Source organism: Anabrus simplex, chromosome 2, assembly GCF_040414725.1.
Source record: "Anabrus simplex isolate iqAnaSimp1 chromosome 2, ASM4041472v1, whole genome shotgun sequence".
Lineage (NCBI taxonomy): Eukaryota > Metazoa > Arthropoda > Insecta > Orthoptera > Tettigoniidae > Anabrus > Anabrus simplex.
In genome coordinates this window covers 700727787-700750340 of record NC_090266.1, presented here as the reverse complement: position 1 = coordinate 700750340, position 22554 = coordinate 700727787, and the positions used below count along the sequence as shown (strand labels likewise).

The 22554-nt window shown below is 38.7% G+C and overlaps 1 protein-coding gene across 3 annotated transcripts in view; it reads left to right on the top strand.

The window, feature by feature from the left end:
- Window positions 1-4733, top strand: part of LOC136864384 (hippocampus abundant transcript 1 protein) — a 262341-nt gene extending 257608 nt beyond the window's left edge. For 2 of the 3 annotated variants that reach the window (XM_067141316.2, XM_067141315.2), the window contains 2 exons: window positions 1380-1506; window positions 1609-4733. In XM_067141316.2, coding sequence (XP_066997417.1) covers window positions 1380-1506; window positions 1609-1706 — 225 coding nt within the window. In that variant the 3' untranslated portion in view covers window positions 1707-4733. Of the gene's footprint in view, window positions 1-1379 lie in introns of all 3 variants that reach the window. The other variant, XM_067141314.2, reaches the window with a different exon arrangement.
- The last annotated feature ends 17821 nt before the right edge of the window (window positions 4734-22554 follow it).

Sequence of the window (22554 nt, the reverse complement as noted above, 5' to 3'; positions counted from 1 at the left end):
ATGGCCAACAGTAGAATAAACTGTATGCGGGTAAATAATGTTTGGCTGCTGTAGATTTGTTCTTTTTGTACTAGCGATTTATATTGGTGTTTTTATATACGTAATCGTAATCTATGATCTTCATATCCATATTGACGAACTACACAATTAGAAATAGGAAAGGACTTCCACCTATCAATACTTATTTATAGCACTTGTTATGCTACAGTACCAGTTTCGAACCCCTACATAGGGTCATCTTCAGCTGAACAATACATTCACATATAGATCATGAAGCTATGATTAAGATTCCCCAGACAATGTAACAAGTGCAGTAAATAAGTATTGATAGGTGGAAGTCCTTTGCTATTTCTAATTGTTTTTATATACCTCGAATTTTGTAGGAGATATTCAACATTGGACATTCCTGCGTCAGAGTGTTTGTGTTCAAGATAATACATGGTATTAGCATTGCATTTTGTGTCCATTTTGATTTAAAGTTGGTATCAGTATTGAAAAATAAATATTTATTCTGTGTGTTGTGGACAAAAGTGACTATTAACGTTAGGGAACAATGTGTTGAATTAGCTACCGGTACATTGTTAGAAAAGGATTTATTATGGTTGAATACAATTCATTGGATATTTTATGACACTTAATATCTTACATAATTAATTAACTGAGTGTTTTAAACTGTAGACGGCTGTTGATTTCAGAAAGGACATAAGTCCAGCAGTTTTAAAAATTAATAGCACTTATATTACGCATGAAATTACTATGATTTCATGTTTATTCACTGAGTATATATATATATATATATAATACTAATAACAAAGTTATTTTAATGTTACCCAGAAATTTCTAAACAGTTATTTCTAGTTTTCTCAAAAGTAGGTTTTCTGGACTTAAGTCCTTTCTGCACCGAGCTCGATAGCTGCAGTCGCTTAAGTGCGGCCAGTATCCAGTATTCGGGAGATAGTAGGTTCGAACCCCACTGTCGGCAGCCCTGAGGATGGTTTTCCCTGGTTTCCCATTTTCACACCAGGCAAATGCTGGGGCTCTACCTTACTTAAGGCCACGGCCGCTTCCTTCCCACGCCTAGCCCTTCCCTGTCCCATCATCGCCATAAGACCTATCCGTGTCGGTGCGACGTAAAGCAACTAACAAAAAAAAAAAAAAAGTCCTTTCTGCAATCAACAATTCAATTGAGCAATTTGAGTTCACTCCATGCAATTTGTCAACTATCCCAAAATTGGTTTGTGCTGAGAATTTTACTTGCTCATTCATTGTAAAATGGTGGAGAGGGAGTGAGTTTGTGGACACGCATGCAGCAAGCTTTCTGTCATAATTCACGGCTTGTAAAGGCAGAAACTAAATACTTTGTTCTTATTTTTTTTCAGCTTGTTCCAGGACCTCCATTTGTATTTGGATCATTCCTTGTTATCTGTGCTCTGCTAGTAGCCTTCTTCATCCCTGATGGTAACTCTATGGGGTCAAATCTACGTACTAGTTCACGGCGGCAGTCGGGTAATTTAAAAACCTACATATGCATGTTTTTATGTGTGTGGGTGTATGATCGTATTGTATGCAGTGAACTTTTTTTTTTTTTTTTTTTTTTACCATTTATAGGTTTGTCGATGGAGGTTCATTATGAAGTGGAACGCAGCAAGAAACATGATGGCATAAGCCCCCTGTCCCCATTGGTGGATAACTCAGCTGTCTTATAGTGATATGGTGGCTCTGTTTCTTAAAACACATTTCCTTCCATTTGAATGAGGAGGGCTTTGATGACCTCACAGCAGCAGCAGCAGCAGCAGCAGCATCATAAAAGAGTGTAAATTCTTGGATATCTGGTAAATTAGTCCAGCAAAATATCCAATAGTTTTAGTGAAATGCAGAGGATGATTTTTATTTTATTTATTATTATTTTGTTATATGCAGTTTGTATTTATGTTGTCGGTCCTTATTTTGCTGATGAAGCGGCTGTAACTTTCACACCTGTCCAGGGTCCAGAAGATAATGCACAGATATGTGTCCATTTACTGCATTTTTTATTGTGTACATAACTGAGGATAATGAAAGCAGTTTTTGTACAGTTTTGTCTTCATATTGACTGGTGGATAATAGACAATTCGCGAGGCTATTGGCAGTGGCATGATTGTGAAACATTCTTGACTGAGCAAGCTTATTGCAATCTATTTATGTTGTGAATTTTATAGGAAAGTAGATAATGAACTGGGTTGGGTGTTGTAAAATTATTAGGTTATATGTTTTAATGAAGTGCTGTCCAAGAGTGTTTATAAACAACTGTGACAGAATGCAGTATTCTTTCTTGCCTCTATGAATTAAATATTATGGCCATGGAGGAGCAGATATAAATTCTTGTTTTTTTTGTTTTTTTTAATTCGTCCTCTTTATAGCTCTCTTCAGATTTTTGTTCCTCGCTACAAAAATAATAAATAATTTCTATCAATTTTCCATCAAAGTTCTTTTTCAACAGATTTGGCTTTCTGCTGTCTGTTGAATGCATTCTTGTCTACTTCATTATATGGGGTTCATGAACTCTGTACTTCTTGCATTTATCAGTCAGTCTTCTTCATCAGAAGATTGTGTGAAAAGGGAAAGGTGTTGATGATTTTTAAGGCGTTCTTTTTAGTGTGCACATGAGTTTTTGGTTATTTTCTAGAAGTTTTTCCCTTTAAAGGTTTCTGATGTAAAATATGCATTCATTCCTGTATATATATTGTTGATTTGTTTAGTATTCATATCACCTTATCAATAAACAAAGCAGGAACTTTGTTGTTATATTGAGTTGTACATAAATTTATTTCACAATAACATCCTGTGATGATCGTCAATCAAATTAAAAATTAAATCTGGAAGTTAATATTCTTCTTAGTTTGGGATTACTGAAACTTTCTGTTACTGATGATGATTTGTTGTTTTGAGGGGTCTAACTTATCGACTACAGTGTTTTAAATTGCTGATACAGTATTCACAATATTTCTGAATGAAATGTACTGAGTAAAATAGGGTATTTTTATTGTTGGATTAGGATCGTTTTTGAACTGCGGTCTATTTAGTTCAAGAAGTTGTAAGATATTTTCATAACTTTTCTTTTTGAGCATCATATCATGCTACTAAGATGTGAGTTTGTTTACATAGCATTGTTTCTATAGTGCAATGTTTATATTTCCTCATATTACCAAACGTTCTTCCACGAGCTGGTCCCTGGTACTGTAATTGGCCCCCTAATTTCATTCTTCCCCCCAAGTAACACTCACTATTATTGTCTGCATACCTAGTGACCATTTGTTACTTCTTGAATAGCTCTGAGGTGTTTCTCACCTTATTACTAGTTACAGACTTTTTTTTTAAATCACTTTGAAAAGTCTATCATTGTTATGTTGTCATCTTGCTCTGTTTTAGTACACCTTATATGGAGTATAGATACTTCCCTGATGAATCAAAAGTGTGTTGTTGTTGTTGTTATTATTATTATTATTATTATTATTATTATTATTATTATTATTATTATTATTATTATTATTATTATTGACATCTTCTGTAAAATACAATGGTCCGAAATTTATGGAGGATTTGATTTACTTTAATTATATTTGTAATAAATGTGTATAAAATATTTCTCTTTTTGGAGCATCATGTCATTGGCTGTTTCTTTTTAAAAAAATTCTATGGCGATGAATAATATTCATATACATCTTTGTTATTTTCTTTGTCTATAAAAATTCAACTCATAAAGGTTAGGAAAATCTGTCATATGACATCAGTTCTTTTATTTGATATATCGTCATCGCCGGGACAAAACCTCCTATGTGATTATATTTTTGGAGATATACTGACCCGCAGCACATACATTATGAAGAGCGAGAATGCCTTGACAATATTCACACAATATTGCACCTTAGATGACAGAACCTTACCGGCCAAAGTTCTAAGATAAAATATTTCACATGCGAGGTTTTGTCCCGGCAGCGACAATGTGTAACAAGTTTAATTTTTTCATTATTTATTGCCCTTTATCATACAAATAGTAGAACATGACTGAGTATTGATCTTGTGACCAAATGGTTTCCTTATGTGTGTGTATCTGCTAATTCTGTCACATGTACATGCATATGAATGTAATTTTTTAAATGATTTAATTACTTATTCTCTGAGATATTTTGATGGAAACCTTTGTCCTTTGATATTTACTCAATCATGTTTTTGTATTAGCATATACAGCAGAATTTTTATGGCCATGAATAATGAAATTTATATTTTTGTGTACTTCATAATTTCGATTTAAGGCTCGTTATAATATTATGAAATGTATATTACTTAAAAAAGTGAGATGATTATTAATTTTTGTTTACATTTCTGCTCTTAATCTTGGTTCAAATTAAACATAATTTCACTGCTAAGTAGCACTCTTCAGCAGGTAGAAGCTATGTGGCCAGTCATGTCCATGAACACAAACATCATTGGCTCCTCACTTGCTACAAAGCTATAGCAACCATCACTATCAGTAATCACTCTCCTGATAGTATATCTTATGAGTTTTATCATACTGTTTTCCTATTTTATGTTAATGTTTTATATCAGCTCTCAATCCTGATTTGGTTATGATGTCCAAAGTAAGATAAATTAATGTTTTTGTAATTGTTTAAGTACTTTGGTGCATCATGCAGTTTGTTGTTTTAATGCGTGATATCTTGAAAATGTTACAATAAAAAGTATTTTGACCGGTATTTTGTGCAAATTTAATTTTAATTACACCTGATTGTTGATTAAACCTTGTGTGATGACTCTTCATCACTGCATGTCTTGGTTGAGAACGTGTGGGAAGTTAGGCATATATCTGTTACACTTCAAGGTGAGAATATAATGTACATTGTCTGGTATATTGGCTCTGTTATAGTTATTACTGTAATTGCATCCTATCATTGATACTCCCACTCTTAAAATGTTTATAGTTTTTTTGGAAAGTAGATTTTGGTCAAATAATCCTAGTAGCAGTTTGGTTATATGGACTAGAAAACAGACTTCTGTGATGAATTCTTTCTGAGCAATTGACATTCAGGAATAAACTGTTTATTGCTTCCTTTAATATTTAAAAGGATGTTTTATATACCATTACAAATTTGTTGATGGAAAATATCCTTGGCATAAACCTGGAAATTATAGACAAATTAAAAAATCATTTATTGTTAGGAATTTGTTTAATTAAGAACATACTGTCAAATAATTAGCTGCATCCCAAGGATATTATTACAGGAACTTGTGAGGCAAGAAAATCTAGAACCTTGAGAACAAAATGATAAAAAGAGGTACTTATTGTATTAATGTAAGGAACTGCTGTATCATGTGTCTCTTTGTTAATGCTGAAAAGATAAGTGCAAAGAGCTATAGTATCTTGAAGAAATGCATCCAGGTAGTCTGCACGGTAATTTATTATCTGAAAATATATATCTTTCTCACTGGGTTTTTAATGAGAATCGTGATTTGCATGCACTATCAAAATATAGTCAATATGCAACAAAGTATGCATTAGAAAAGAATCAAACAAATTAAAGCTTCCAGTTTGAGGGAGTTTTAGCACAAGAGTACAAGATACATAGTGTGTAGGCTGTGTAGTTCAAGCCATGTAGCTGCTAGCTTGCATTCGGAAGGTGATGGGTTTAAACCTCACTGTCGTCAATGCTGAAGATGGTTTCCCATTTTTCACGCCAGGCAAATGCTGGCGTGTACCTTTATTAAGATCACGGTCTTGCTTCCTTCCAAGTCCTAGCCCTGTCCCATCCCGTTGTCCCCATCAGACCTATCCAGTTCAATGCGCCATGAAATTAGTAGGAAAAATTAATAGTAAATTGTGAAAAATTGAGTTTTTAAAACTTTTTAAAATACATTATACAATGGGAATTACTGGGCAAATGGAAGGAATTTTTTTTAAAATCTTCTCAGCATTAAAGGTCAAAATCTTTCTGTTGAAGTCTCGAACAGTGGAGTTCATAGGAGAGGAGAACAATGATGACAGTGAAATTACCCTTAGGAAAGTAGAAAGGATTGTCATAAATCAGCTGAAATAGATTAAATTGGATCAAAACTGGTGAAATGTAGTAGGAAGCCAGGGATGAAATAGCTTCATTAAGTAATAGGATTAGCATGGAATGTAAGATGCTTTTTGTAGAAGAAAGCAGTAATTGCTTGTATTTATAAGCAAGAGAACGGAAAAGATAGCTACAACTATGAAAATTGATCAGTATACCATGCAGGGTGTTCTCTGGCATTTTATAAAAGAGGGTACGATCAGTGATGGAGAGTAAGTTGGTTTCAGGTCACAAAGGGACTTTCAGGACCAGATATTCAGTATGTGTCAAGTAATTTAAAAAATGCTATGAGAGGAATAGACAGTTATGTTTATTTTTTCTTGAGCTAGAGAAAGTGTATGACAGAGCACCATGGGAAAAGATGTTAGCCATAGAGAGGGATTCTGAGATTAGGGGTAGTTAATTACAGGCAATCAAAAGCATTTATGTTGACAGTTTTGTCTCAGTGCCGGGCTGAGTGGCTCTGGAAATTTTTTCTATTGTTTCTCATTGTCACACCAGACAAATACTTGGGTTGTACCTTAATTAAGGGCGTAGCTGCTACCTTCCCAATCCTAGCACTTTACCATCCTTGTCACCGAAAACCTTCAATGTGTTGGTTTGGCGTTAAACCACTAGCAAAAAGAGTTATTGACTCTTCCATGGAGGGTAAGAGAAGTAGAAGCAGACCAAGGTGATGATGGTTAGACTCACAAGAGAAGTGTTACACTCCAGTTCCGTTCAAAGTTTGCAAGCTGGTAGCCGAGCTAGTGTACACTACAAAAGTAAAATCTGTATGTGCCCGGATTAATACTGTATTTAATGTTGTCTAACTTTGAGGGCCGATTGTATAAACTGTTTGATCTTAGATCAGAGACGAAATTGATCTTGGTTCACGCAAAACTCGGACATTTGTATTGTATAAATGTTAATCTGAGATCAATTCGCACTGAACTAAGATCAACTTTGACTGGAGAAATTTATCCGATCAAACTCTTTGATCTTAGTGCAAGGAGTTGTTTTCTACTTGAGATACAAGAACAGCTGATTGTTAATAAAATATTACCTGTGTTATGATAAATGGTAAAAAAAAAAAAATTACTGAAGTCTAACCTCATACATTGCTAGGTATAGTTGTTGTCCGTATATAGGCAGTATTACGCTTCTCTTGCTGCAGTGTAATGTAATAATTCTATAACATAACCTTGATGAATTGCTTACGTTATTATCTTATCTCGTTCGTATTATACAGATGTCTGATTTCTCGGATATATCTTCTGATGATGAAAATGATTAATTTTGTCGGGCTCCCCGTGTGTTCTGTGAAAGAGAGAATTGAATGATAAGAAGTTTAAACTGAGGGATCGCTTGGGAAAAGATACCATGGAACAGCTAGAACTCAGGTTGCGTGATATTCTAGTTAAACCAACCAAGAGAAACAAACCTTTGTCTCCAATGCACATGTTATTACTAACTTTGAGAATCTTAGCCATGGGAAGTGTTCTGTTAGTCGTTGGTGATTTACTGCATGTAGATGCAGCGACAGTCTGCGGAGCCAATCATCGTGTATCTAATCTTATTGCTGCACTGAAACACGAGTTTATCAAAATGCCTTCCGAACAAATCGACATGAGGAAAATCAATGTAATAGACAAGAAAAATGTTCCACCGATCAATACATTTATTGTGAATGAATTATTGCACTAGTACCGGTTTCGGCCTATCTTGGCCATCATCAGCTAGCACACAAATTTACAGTCATTAGACAAAATTACAAAGCTGTTACGTAAGAGCATCTGGATGTCTAATGAAAAAATGGAAGTAAAATATATTGCAGTATGTTGCGTTAAAATATCTCTGATTAAAAGTGGTGATGGTTGGAATAAACTAAAACCTATTGATTGAGCATGGACATGAGTACATAAACACATTAAAATATATATGCCACATCATAAGACATTAAACACATTAAAACATGGTATATTTTAAAAACGTCTATTAAAATTTGAGTTCATGTTGTGTTGCATTCATTCTTCAATCCTCTTGTAGTTCTTGTGTTGATTAAGTTGTATTAGGTGAATATCGAGAATGTTCTAGGCTGATATACTTTGTATTAGTATGTTATAAGAACTCTTGTCATTAAAATTTGAAAATTGAGTACTGTGCAATTCAACTGTTGATGTAGTCAGGTAAGATTTATATATACAGCAAGATAGGGTTTAATTTTAGAGCAGTTGGTGGTGACACTTCTCTCGTCTATGCACGTTATATGGTTGTTATCTGTAAAGAAAAGCTAATGTGAGTATAGCGTATGTATGAAGGAATGCCTGGATGTATGTGTGAAATGAAAAGAGTACTTACTGTTGTTGCTGTGGAGGTTGTGTACCGATATGTTTGGAGATTTGTTGTGTTCTGCTACGAGTACGTCTGGGGCTCATGTTAGCTGTGTGGAGGGTTGTTGGTGGAGGGGATGGAGGAGTGGCTATTGTGAAGGTAGGGGCGGGGTTAGGTTTGTGATTCGTCGGTTTGTTATGACGTGTGTTTACTAATTTGAGATAGTCATTTTTTATTGCAGGAATGACTGTCAAAGATGATAATGGTTTTCTCTGTAATATCGTTAATGTTATGATTGGGGTTAGCGTATTGATCCAAAGAAATATAGAAATCTTCAGTTATGTTGAGCAGGGGGCCCTTAGAGTTTATGTTTAATATCATCATGTCATTATTGATGTCTGTGAAGTTGTGCTTAGATTCTTCTACATGTTGGCCTATTGATGAGAAATGGTTGTGCTTTACTGCATTTATATGTTCATTATAACGGACGGTGAAGTTTCTGCCTGTACGTCCAATGTAGCTTGTGTCACAGTTGTTACATTTGATGCGGTAGACACCTGATTGGTTGTATTTATTATTATTGTTATTGACTGTTTTGGTGTTGTGTATAGTGTTGGTGCTGTTGTGTGTGGTTTTGAATGCTATTTTCAGGTTGTGCTTCTTAAAGATATTAGTTATAGTATATATATTGGTGTTGTTGAAGGTAAATAGGACATAATCTTTTTTCAGTTTGGCTGTTTTGATTAATTTAGTTTTAGGTTGGGATTTTATTTTGTGGATGATTTTGTTGACCATTTCTTTGCTGTATCCATTGTATTTGGCTATGTCGTGGATTAATTTTAATTCATTATATCGATCTTCTATTGTCATTGGGATATTGAAAGCTCTATGTATCATACTATAATAGGCTGCTCTTTTATGTGTGTTAGGATGAACGGAGTCATTTTTTATGGTATTTAAAGTGTGTGTGGGTTTCCTATAGATCTTGTAAGATAAGTGAGTGTCATGCCTGGTTATTGTTAAGTCCAAGTAATTTAAGGTACGGTTATTTTCTGTTTCTTTAGTGAATTTAATTTGGGGGTCTAAATTGTTAAGTTTGTCTAGTATAGTATCCGCATCAGTGAATCTATTATCTATAATTACGAAGATATCGTCGACAAATCTACACCAAAAATATATATTATCTATTTTATTAATTGACATGTGTTCTAGGTGGTCGATATATATTTCTGCTAATATTCCGGAAGCAGGAGATCCCATAGGTAATCCTTGTTGCTGATATATGGTATCATGAAATTTGAAGTAGTTATTGTTTAAGGCGAATTTAAGCAGAATCATGAATTCTTCTATTTCTAAGGTGCCCAAGTTACTATGGTTTTTTAGGTTAGATTCAATTATTTTGACTGTTTGTTTAATAGGAATGTTAGGGTACATGTTTGTTATATCAAATGAAGTAAGGGTATGATGTTTATCGATCTTTAGTTCTTTGGTTCTGTTGCAAAAATCTATTGAGTTTTGTATTGTTTTGTTTGCTAAAAATGAATAATGCTTTTTCAAAAATTTCTGAATGAATTGTGATAACTTATAGGTTGGACTGGCTTTATAGTTTATAATCGGTCTCATGGGTACATTTTCTTTGTGTATTTTAGGGTAGGCCCTTGCGGATGGTAATTGGGGGTTCATAGTTATAAGTTTAGCAGATTCTGTTTCGGTGAGAATAAAGTGTGTGTTCTTGAGTAGGTTTTTTAAATTCCTTTGTATATTATTGGTTGGATCTCGGCGTTTAATTGAAAAAGTGTTGTCCTGGAAACATTCTTTAGTCTTTGTTATGTATTCATTCTTATCCATAATGACCGTAGTGTTGCCTTTGTCGGCATTTGTTATTAGTAGATTGTTCTGTTTTATTTTGTTTTTGAGTTTGTTTAGGTTTGATTTATTGGTGGTATTCATGTTTAGGTTATTATTGTGAACATTATTGATATATTGCGGGATCTTTCTACTGATTTCGTGTCTAACTTCGTCTCGTATATCGTACAGAATTTTCTGTAAAGAGAGTTCTGTTTCGGTGACGGCAGTTATAATATTCTGATAGGATGATGCATTACCCCAGTTATGTTTGTCATTAAAATTTGAAAATTGAGTACTGTGCAATTCAACTGTTGATGTAGTCAGGTAAGATTTATATACACAGATTTCTATATTTCTTTGGATCAATACGCTAACCCCAATCATAACATAAAGGATATTACAGAGAAAACCAGTATCATCTTTGACAAAGTCATTCCTGCAATAAAAAATGACTATCTCAAATTAGTAAACACATGTCATAACAAACCGACGAATCACAAACCTAACTCCGCCCCTACCTTCACAATAGCCACTCCTCCATCCCCTCCAACAACAACCCTCCACACAGCTAACATGAGCCCCTGATGTACTCGTAGCAGAACACAACAAATCTCCAAACATATCGGTACACAACCTCCACAGCAACAACAGTAAGTACTCTTTTCATTTCACACATACATCCAGGCATTCCTTCATACATACGCTATACTCATATTAGCTTTTCTTTACAGATAACAACCATATAACGTGCATAAACAAGAGAAGTGTCACCACCAACTGCTCTAAAATTAAACCCTATCTTGCTGTATATATAAATCTTACCTGACTACATCAACAGTTGAATTGCACAGTACTCAATTTTCAAATTTTAATGACAAGAGTTCTTATAATATACTAATACAAAGTATATCAGCCTAGAACATTCTCGATATTCACCTAATACAACTTAATCAACACAAGAACTACAAGAGGATTGAAGAATGAATGCAACGCAACATGAACTCAAATTTTAATAGACGTTTTTAAAATATACCATGTTTTAATGTGTTTACTGTGCTATATTTTTAATGTCTTATGATGTGGCATATATATTTTAATGTGTTTATGTACTCATGTCCACGCTCAATCAATAGGTTTTAGTTTATTCCAACCATCACCACTTTTAATCAGAGATATTTTAACGCAACATACTGCAATATATTTTACTTCCATTTTTTCATTAGACATCCAGATGCTCTTACGTAACAGCTTTGTAATTTTGTCTAATGACTGCAAATTTGTGTGCTAGCTGATGATGGCCAAGATAGGCCGAAACCGGTACTAGTGCAATAATTCATTCACAATAAATGTATTGATCGGTGGAACATTTTTCTTGTCTATTACATTGAATCCAATCAATACGGAATATGAAACTTATAAATAATAAAATGAGGAAAATCATGCATGATTTTTTTTTTAAATGTACAATATTTCCCTGGTGTTCTAGGTGCTATTCATTGTACCCATATACCTGTAATATCTCCTGGGGGCGATAACACGGAAGTTTATAGGAATTGTCATGGGTGGTTTTCGTTAAATGTTAAAGTTATTTGTGATGCTCGGCTGAGGTCCCTAAATATCGTAGCAAGATGGCTAGGATCTGCTCACTATAGCAATATCTTCATTAATTTACGAGTGCATGCTCATTTCGAAAGAGGAGACATTCCAGAAGGCATAGGCCTACTCCTGGGAGACAATGGCTATCAGTGTTGTCGTTACCTTACTTCATGGAAATTCTAAGTTCCCAAGGATGGAATTAGATATTTTTCCACCAATAGAGCATGTCATAAAACAGATCAGATGTAAGGCTTTTCAGGCGTTTGCCCTATTAACCAGCGTTTCGTCTTAGGTCTGACACTAGACTCGTCAGAGTGGGATGTGTCAGACCCTACCCAATGACGCTGGGGTGTAGGCAGGTGAACTTATCAGAAGCCCTATATAAGAGGCACAGTCTGATAACTGTGTACGGGAGATAAGTCTCCACAATGGAATTATTGCCCGCCTGACGCATCCTACTCTGATGAGTCTAGTGTCAGACCTAAGACGAAAGGCTGGTTAATAGAGCAAACGCCTGAAAAGCCTTACATCTGACCTTACTTCATGCCGAAACAGCTGCAGAGCGAGCTTATAATCGAGCCCATAAAGCAACCAGGTCAGCAATAGAAAGAACATTTGGGGATGTGTAAAGACAGTTCCCTTGTCTCAGTATGGGGCTAAGAGTTAAATTACCTCGTGTTTTTTTTAGAATTGGCTTTACTTCGCACTGACACGGATAGGCCTTATGCCGACGAAGGGATAGGAAAGGCCTAGGAGTGGGAAGGAAGCAGCAATGGCCTTAATTAAGGTACAGCACCAGCATTTGCCTGTTGTGAAAATGGGAAACAACAGAAAACCACCTTCTGGGCTGTCAACATTGGGGCTCGAACCCACTATCTCCCAGATTCAAGCTCACATCTGCGCGCCCCTAACCGCACGGCCAACTCGTCCAGTACGATTTCAACTATGGCATCCTTGTTCTCCTTGGAAAAATTAGAATGGTCCTTTTTCTGCTTCATTTCAGTCATTTATTCTTTCTTTCTTTCTTTTTTTCTTTCTTTCTTTCGCTCGGCACACGGAATACGAAGGAAAAGAGATTCACACTGCTCAACGCGACTCGCAATACTCAGCTGTTTCTGCGCTGTTGCCAAGTGCTCATATATGAACTGGGATCAAAATTGAACTTCGATTAGTTGATCTTAGATCAGTGCTATACAACACGACACCGGTCTGATCTTAGATCATTTTCTGAACTTTGATTAAAACTGATCTCCAGTTAGTGATGTTTATACAATCTGCCCTGAAAGTGGTGAAAATATGTGCCGAGATGTGCCATGGAGTAGTGCGGGCAAGGTAAGGCTTGAGTCAAGGTCATACAGTGGGATTGTTGGCTGGATTTGATCACAAGAAGAGCATTCCCCAATGAGCAACACATAATGGCTGGCATTATTGCATGACCATGTGTGAATATGTATTAGTATAAAACTAGAAGTTTTATATTTGTAACAGCATGTGTTTATTCCTTGCAGACATGGCATTCCAGGAGGTGACTGTTAAATCCATGAAACGTTGTTCTCTGTTTACAACACTATTTCCTAGAAAGTGTCTCGAAGGAAAGACCTATCACAACTATTGAAAGGAATTTGGCTTTTAATGTACACAATGTGTAAGTTATCTATTCAGGATGAATGTATAAATCGTCTGTTGGAGTTCACTGATTGAGGTGGGTGTAATTGTGAACCTTACCTTGGCTGCTTCGCATGTATTTTCACCACATTCAAAATTAAAAATTAAGAACATTAAATATTAATCCGGGCACATACAGTTTTCACTTCCGGAATGTACACTAGCTCAGCCACGCACCATGAACAAGATCGGAGTGCAACGCCTGTATGACTGCCCTTGTCAGTATTTAGTGATGTAATGATAAGAGGTGTGGAATGAAATGATGCCACAAACCTTGCAAATGGAGGTTATCGGAGATGCTTAGATGCTTAGTGAATTCACAGTGACTTTAGTCTGAACGCTGAAACAACATGGTTCCCATAACATAATTCTGACAATCATTTTTATGTGTGAAAAATATTGTTAATAAAAGGAAACATTGATCACTATTTATAAGTGTAAGTTACATTCTGATAGTTCTTTTAAGTTTCTGCTAGAGTATTTTTATATATCACTGTTTGAAACTATTTTTGATTTTGATAAGGACAACGGTTGCAAGCTGTGATATTCTTCACTGCAAGTTTCTTCAGAAAAATATTCTGGCTCCATGGCTAAATAGTTAGCATGCTGGTATTTGGTCCAAGGAATCCCGGATTGGTGACTTAAACCTTCATCGGTTAATTCCGCTGGCTTGGGGAATTCTTGTTTGTGCCATCTTCACCATTAGATTTCATCCTAGGTAGGAGCCCATCCTCATAGACGTGCAGGTTGCTTAATGGGAGTCTGCTTGAAAGACCTGCACCAGTGCCTCTCTGGAGGCTGCACACCATTATTATTATTATTATTATTTTAAAATGGAAAAGTATGTTGCTGTTCAGTTCCTTGTTCATGGTGTAAAATCTGCGAAGGTAGTGTATCTGTCTCCTAGTGCTACACAAAAACAGCAGCCTGCCGGCTCAGGTGCGATGATGAGGAATGACTGAAAATGTGCTATAGCCAGGAGGAACAAAGAAGTTATTGACCTGTCATTGATATGAAGCACTTGAATACCATTCACAGTCTGGAAATGTGAACTTGTTAAGACTGACACAGTTGCAAATTTCGTTGGGAAAATATGGGCTGCTTCATCTTCTTGTAGTGCTGTATTTGTCATCAGATGTTTGTGATCATTCTTGTTGTTGGTGGTTGTGCAGAATAGCAAGATGGTTGTTTGTCTGAACCACCATCTCAGGCTCTCAGCCAAGATTTGGATAGAGGGGAATGGACAAATGAAGAGGAAATCTAAGGTAACAGGCAATGAAGAATTCAATGAGTTAGTGCGGGAATGGTTCGCCAGTGCCGGTTCAAGAAATTTTCCGGTTAGTGGACCTATGCTACAGAATGAGGCTCTTGCCGTTGCTAAATCACTTAGCAACACCGCCTTTATAGCATCAACTGGGTGGCTGGAGTGTTTCAAAACAAGACACATTATCGTATGGAATGAAGTCTGTGGTGAGTCCAAAGACGTGGATGGAAATGTAGTAGCTGAGTGGAAATTGAAGCAAAATTTAATTTCTGGCTATGAACGTAAAGATATTTTCAACGCCGATGAAACAGGATTGTTTTCTCGAGCCTTGCCTTCAAAGTCACTTGCGCTTTGTGGTGGGGGTAAAATGTTGAAAGAAAGACTTACAGTATTGTTGTGCAGTAACATGGAGGGGGAAATGGAAAAGTCCCAGATAATTGGGAAATCAGCAAAACCAAGGTGTTTTAAAAACTTGGACTTGTGCAAGCTTCTGATAACTTGTAAGCAGTTGGGAAGTCTGGATGACCAGTGCTCTAATGGAAGAATGGCTGAACGAATTAACTGTAGGATGAAGAAGGAAAATCGCAAAGTTATTCTTTTTCTCGACAGTGCCACTTGTATTCCAATATAAACGGTCCATTATTGGACCCACATGTGTTGCTTTCCAATGTCAAGCTAGCCTGGTTTCCACCTAACACAACCAGCGTTGTTCAACCTATGGACCAAGGCATTATTTACACTTTTAAATCTCACTGCAGGCATTTATTGATGCCGTCACTGACAACATCTACTCCCTTGCATGTTCAATTTCCATATTGGATGCTGTCAACTGGATCAGTTTGGCTATGAAGCAGATCAAACCTCAAACAGTTGTAAAGTGTTTTGCAAAAGTGGAATTTGCAGAAAATGATGACATCGGCACGCCTGAGGAAGTGACTGATAATGCTGCACTGATATCTGCGCTGAGCCAACAACAGAATTTTGCATGTAATGTAGATGAATAAATTTGCAGCGACAACCAGCTTGCTACTTTCTACAGTTTCCAGTCTGCTATACAGCTTCTGAAGGTCCGTGTACAGAGAATGAAGAAGATGATAATTCGAGGGACTAAGAGCAGGAAGAGGAGGAGGAGGAAAGAGAATGTCAGGAAAACATACGCACTCATGAACAAGCTATTAAGTGTGTCAGGGACATTATGAAATTTGTTGTCAAGTCAAATTCACTGTGACTTCTTGAGCTACTGTACAGCACTAAAGACTCCATTGAGAAAGACATCAATCAATCACTACTAATCTGCATTTAGGGCAGTCGCCCAGGTGGCAGATTCCCTATCTGTTGTTTTCCTAGCATTTTCTTAAATGATTGCAAAGAAATTGGAAATTTATTGAACATCTCCCTTGGTAAGTTATTCCAATCCCTAACTCCCCTTCCTATAAACGAATATTTGCCCCAATTTGTCCTCTTGAATTCCAACTTTATCTTCATATTGTGATCTTTCCTACTTTTAAAGACACCATCCAAACTTATTCGTCTACTGATGTCCTCCCACGCCATCTCTCCACTGACAGCTCGGAACATACCACTTATGATATACTAACAATTTGCTGGTTATCCTGATCCACCCTTTCAATACAAATTACAGTTTGTGTTGCTAAGTTGCAATGTTACGACATGGCATCAAGGAAAGTGAAACAGGTTTCTTTGTTAGACATGTAGAAGAAGGAATTTAAATACATTTTAAGCTCTATTTATAAGCAAGTTTCTCCAATTAAAATGAACAAGTTCTCAACTAATATTGCTATTAGCCATTATAATTGTTCTCTCTTTTTGTTGAGACTAAGGCTCATTTCTTTGTCCTGTTATTGTTCAAGGATTAGCTGTTTTTAATCTTATTGAATTTGCATACCTTGATAAGTTTTACGTTAGATAACAGAAGTAGGGTTGCAAACCCCATATGCTCAGCACTGTCCTATTAGATTGCATTGAATTATTCTAATGCGGTAGGAGTATACCGACTGTTGAATGTTTCACAATACTGCTGTGTTTGTGTGGGTTCTGGAGTCTAGAAGGATTTTGGGGACTACTAAATAGGGACTGAGAGATCTGCCCCAACAGAGCTTTGTTTACGGGGGTGGCCGATCTGTGGGTTGAGTGAGGCTTTTGAAGTAGTGGATTGGGGTGAGGATGTACTACAGGGGTTTCTTGAGTTGAGTCTGGAAGAGTTGGGTAATGAGGGGGTTTTCCACTGTCGACAAAACGTTGTAATAGGATGGAGGAATAGGTGTCTAATTTCGGGAAGGGAAATATTTCGTAAAGGTCTTTGGTATGGTGTGTGGGAGATAGGCGGAGGGCTGTACGGACTAGTCTGCATTCTAATGGAAGTAGGTGTTGGAAGAGGTGAGGGTTGGAGCTAGCTGCAGCGGACCAGGCGGGGTAACCATAGGTAATTGCTGCGCAAATTAATTATTTGGATGTGATGAGGAGTCGGGAGTTGAGACCCCAGCTGGTTCCAGCGAGCCAGCGGAGCAGCTGGGATCTTTGGTTCGCACGGGATTTAAGGTTGAGGAAGTGTGGTATGAAAGTGAGTTGTTGATCATTGGTCACCTCTAGATACTTCAAGGTGGGATTAGGTTGAATGATTGTTTGTCGAATGGAGAGGTGGAGCTGGTCAGGATCACTGGAGGAAATGAAGTGACCTTTGCGAGGTCGAATTAGAATGGATTTTGTTTTTGACGGGTTCATTTTGAGATGACAGCGATCGCAACAGTTGACAAAGAAGTCAAGGAAGGGTTGTAATTTTTTTTTATTCATGCTTTGAACAGAAGGGAAAGGGGCTACAATGGCGGTATCATCAGCATATTGTAACAATTGGACAGGAGCGGGTGGTTGGGGAATGTCGGCTACAAGTAGGATAATTAGCAGGGGGAAATTGGGGAGCCTTCGGGAGCACCGAAGGTCATGAAGAAGGGTCTGGATAGAAGGCCTTGGATGGAGATCTGGGCGAATCGGTTGGTGAGGTAGGATGAGAAGTGTCGGTTGCTGGACGAGGGGAGGGTGAATTGGTGCAGGTTGAACACGAGGGCAGGGTGCCAATCGGAGCCAAATGCTTGATTAAAATCGAAGGTGACGAGGATGGTAGGGCGGCCCAGGTTGAAGTTGGCAGTAGAGATTAGAATGAGACAGAAGAGCTGGTGTTGAGTGGAAAAGCCAGGGCGGAAACCACTTTGGGATGAAGGGATTAGATGGTTGGAGAGTAGGTAAGGGTAGGGGTGGTGGACGAGGAATTTGTCAATGACTGAAATGAGGGAAACCGGACGGTAGGAATCCAGATCTGCGGGGTTCTTGCCAGGTTTGGGAAGGAGGAGCATTATGCTTTTCTTCCAGGATGCGGGGTAGTATCCTGAGGTAAGGATAAAGGTGAACAGTCTGGCTCTTAGGTGAAGTAGGACAGGTTGGGCTTCCTTCAGGTGTCTAAATTTGATTTTGTCAGGGCCGGGAGCTGTGGCTCGTGTCTTGTGAAGAGCGTGTGTAATGTCTTTGTCAGTGATAGGGTTACCTAGGGCGTGGGTAGTGAGAGTGTGGGTGGGGTAGGGAATGAGTGTTGGTGAATTTCATAGTGTATGGAATAGTTCAGTGTCAGTATAGTCGGTCTTTTTTTTTTTTGCTTTACGTCGTACTGACACAGATAGGTCTTATGGCGACGATGGGATAGGAAAGGCTAGGAGTTGGAAGGAAGTGGCCGTGGCCTTAATTATAGTACAGCCCCGGCATTTGCCTGGTGTGAAAATGGGAAACCACGGAAAACCGTCTTCAAGGCTGCCGACAGTGGGACTCGAACCCACTATCTCCCGATTACTGGATACTGGCCGCACTTAAGCGACTGCAGCTATCGAGCTCGGTTAGTCGAAGTCTTGGTCACAGTTAATCATAAATCGTCTCTCGTAATGATCAGCTGATATTTCCACCTTCTCCGTGGTTTTGCTTGGATATTTTCCGAGATGGGGAATGGGATGCTTAGGTGTGTGTGTCTGACCCATTAATTATGATAGACGCCTCCAAAATTGGGATGGGGTGGCGTGAAGGGAGTTCAGGGTCGTACAGGTTGTGGTTCATGAGCATCTCTGGTAGGCCTTCAAGTAATTCTGCACTGTTCGTATCGTCTGTTGGTTTAATCGAAGGAAGTATTTGTCCCTCGTTCGGGAATATTCCCATAGGTAGGACTGGGAGAGCTTTTGGAGTTGGAGGAACCTGGGTGGTAATCGTGGTTTGGATGGGCTGTAGGAAGTGGTGGGGATATGAGTGTTGGTTGCTGTGGATATGGTGGTTTGAATTAATGCTGCGAAGGTCTATGAATGCGGCGTCTGTGGAAAAGTGAGGGGTTTGTGATAGGGAGGATTTTATATGTGGAAGTATCGAACTATCGAGCCTCGAAATACGATATCGATTCTGTACTGTACTCCCAAGTCATTACGCTGCAGAAATGGCGTAACATCTGACATACCAAAGTAAAACTCGTAGCAATTGTTCAAAGTGATCACCCTGGGCTTCTCTGCAGGCTTCACTTCTCCGAACCCAGTTGCGACGCATTCGAGCCAAGACACCAGGATTGTTCAGAATATCTTCTGCTGCTTAAAAATACGTTCACGGAGGTCATCCGAAGTCGTTACTTCAGTTCGATATACTTTGTTTTCATGTTCCCCAGACATAAAAATCCATTGGAATAAGGTCTGGAGATCTGGCTGGCCAATTGATAGTTTCACATCGTCCTGTCCACCGTTGAGGAAATGTCCGCACCATCGTGTAAAATCCACGTGGTTCTGCGTAGTCGAAGCGACACATCCTCTGAAAGCTCCAGTAACATACTGTATCTACAGGAGCAAGGTAACATTAATATAAAAAATGATTAGTCCACGTAACCGACCTACTACACCCATCCAGGTATTAATTCAGAACCGGTGCTGGAAATGTGCTTGTTCTAGTGAATGGGGATGTTCCACTGTCTATGAGTGGGATATAGTGGGTTCGAACCCCTCCGTCGGCAGCCCTAAAGATGTTTTTCCGTGGTTTGCCATGTTCACACCAGGCAAATGCTGGGGCGGTACCTTAATTAAGGCCACGGTTGCGTCTTCCCGATCCTAGCACTTTCCTGTCCCGTCGTCGCCGTAAGACCTATCAGTGTCGTGGGGACGTACATCAACTTATAAAAAAATGGTAATCAGCTGGTGAAAGACACTGCACCCGTTGAATGTAGTCAGGATGCATTCGCTCTTCATGCAGTGTTCTACATATGGTCCAAGTTGGTACACCAACGGCACGTGTTATACTACACGTACGGCGCCCGGGATCATCGTTTACTATTGTCAGGATGTCTTCTTCCGCGTCTAGAATTACACGTGGCCGTTCAGGCCCTCCATTTTCATAGCGTAATGTAACACAACCTGTATCGCGAATACGCTGCAGTACAGCAAGTAGCGTTGCTGGATTTGGCACCCGCCTGTTGGGAAGCCTTTCCCGATAGATTCATGGAGTGCGACCCGTATTCTGTTCTGCCTCACGATACACTAGCAGCATATCATGGTATTCGTGGTTTTCATACACTAGCATTATTCAAATACTACTACTACTCAGTCTAGCTCGAGCGGTCGAGGAGAGAGGTTGCGTAGTGAAGTGCGTGCTGTAAACATGGTCGGCATTGAACAGTACCGGGCCGCTATTGGGAAATGGCAGGCAAGACAGAAGAAGGAGACCAGGAATGGATTGGTGATAAGTACGGACGGATTAAAAATTAGTGAAGCGGTGCTGGTAGTGACAGTGATAGCGGTGCTACTGGTTATTTGGGGGGGGGGGGGGTGGAAGTAAACCCAGGCCCAAATACCAGTGGAAAATTTAGTACGGAGGATTTGGCCGCACTCAGGGTGGTTGTAAGTGAAGTTATGCAGGAAAAGTGTCAATGGGATAAGGTGCAGGAAATAAAGGACATGATGGAGGAGCAGAGAAAGGAGATAGGGAACATGAAGAAATGGCTTGAAACGAAGACAGAGGAATCGAGCAGGAGAGTGGACAATAATGAGAAAGAAATCGAGTTATTGAGAGGGGAAGTGAAACATCTGAAAGAGGAGGTGATGAAGATGAAGAAAGAAGCGGAGGGGTACAGGCAGGAGAGATTGGAGAAAGCCATATTTATATATGGAGTTGAGGAAGGGGCGAGGGAGAGTAAGATTGAACTGATATATAAGGTGGTGGAAGTTATACGTGATTCAATGAAGATAAACTTTAGTCAGATGGACATAGACGATGTAGAGAGAATTGGTAAGACTAAAGGTAGGAGGCCAATTAGGGTAAATTTTTTTATCTACCCTAATGGCAGAAATTGTGGTAGGTAACAGTAAGAATTTACAGGGACAGAAAATAAGGGTGAAAAGAGACATGGGAAGAGAAGGAAGTGAAAATATGAAGATCTTGAATAGGCACCTATGGAGAGCGAGGAACCAGGGGCTAAAGGCCCGAATAAGAGGTCTGAGGTTGGAGGTGACAAACGGGCGATGGGTTAGAGTACATTCAGTGACGAAGCTAAAGGAGATGGACGAAAACGAGAGGGTTGAGGGTGGTGAGAGGACAAGGCAAGATGGGAAGAAGAAAGAAGAAAAGAAGAGGAGGAGGGACGTGGCAGGAGAGGAGAGCATCTCACAAGAGAATGGGCAGTGCAGCCGGGAGACAGAAGATCAAGATAGTGAAGTGGACGGTGAGAGTGAGCAGCAAGAAACTGGGAGAGTAGAGTGTAGTGTTGCAGTGAGCAAGAAAGGACAAGGGAAGGTGGATTCAGAAGTCCAAAATAGTGAGGGGGTGAGTGGGGGTGAGCAGCAAGAAGCGGTGAGAGCAGGGTGCAGTGGTGTAGTGAACAAGAAAGGTCAAGAGGAGACAGATCGACAGGAAGGTAAAAAAAATTATGAGTAAAGTCAGAAGTAAGAGCTTAAAAGACATATGGGGAAAAGTACGTAAAGGGATGGAGGATACAGAGGACGAGAGGTCGATAACTACTAGAAGTAAGAATAGAGGGGGAGACCTAGAAGGGAGGGAGGGAAAGTTATAACTATATTGGAAAATAGGATGTGTGAATATTGAGGGACTAAGGAACAAATTAGGAAACAAGAAAGTTCGGGAAGTAATTGAAAGTATTGATGTTGTGGCACTCTTGGAGACGTGGTTGGAAACAGGGAGGGAGATTTCATGGAAGGGGTTTGAGATAAAATATAAATATAGAAGAAAAGAGAGGAATAAGGGACGGGCACCAGGAGGGATGATAGTTCTAATTAGGGAAGAAATTAGTGAAAGAGTAGAGGATATAGAGACCGATATGATGGGAACCATATGGCTGAGATTGAATTTGGGAGGGGTGAGGGAAGGAGGAAGAAAATAAATCTAGCTTTTGTTTACTGCCACCCTAGTAATTCAGCATATGCAAATAAATATTTTTTGAAGAGTTATTGGTGGATATTGGTAGGATAAGGGGAATGTATCCAGGTGAGGAGGATATGCTGTTATTTGGGGATTGGAACGCGAGAATAGGGGAACAGAGCCCAGTTTATAGTAGGGAGGATGGAATGTGTTTGGTGGAAAGTAGAAGGAATGAGGACAAAATTACAAATAGTTATGGAGAGAAGCTCCTAGAGATGTGTGCTGTGGGAAATTTGTATATTCTGAATGGGTGGATAGAGGGTGACAGGACGGGGAAATTGACATATGTTACTGAGAAGGGTGGTAGTGTGATAGATATGG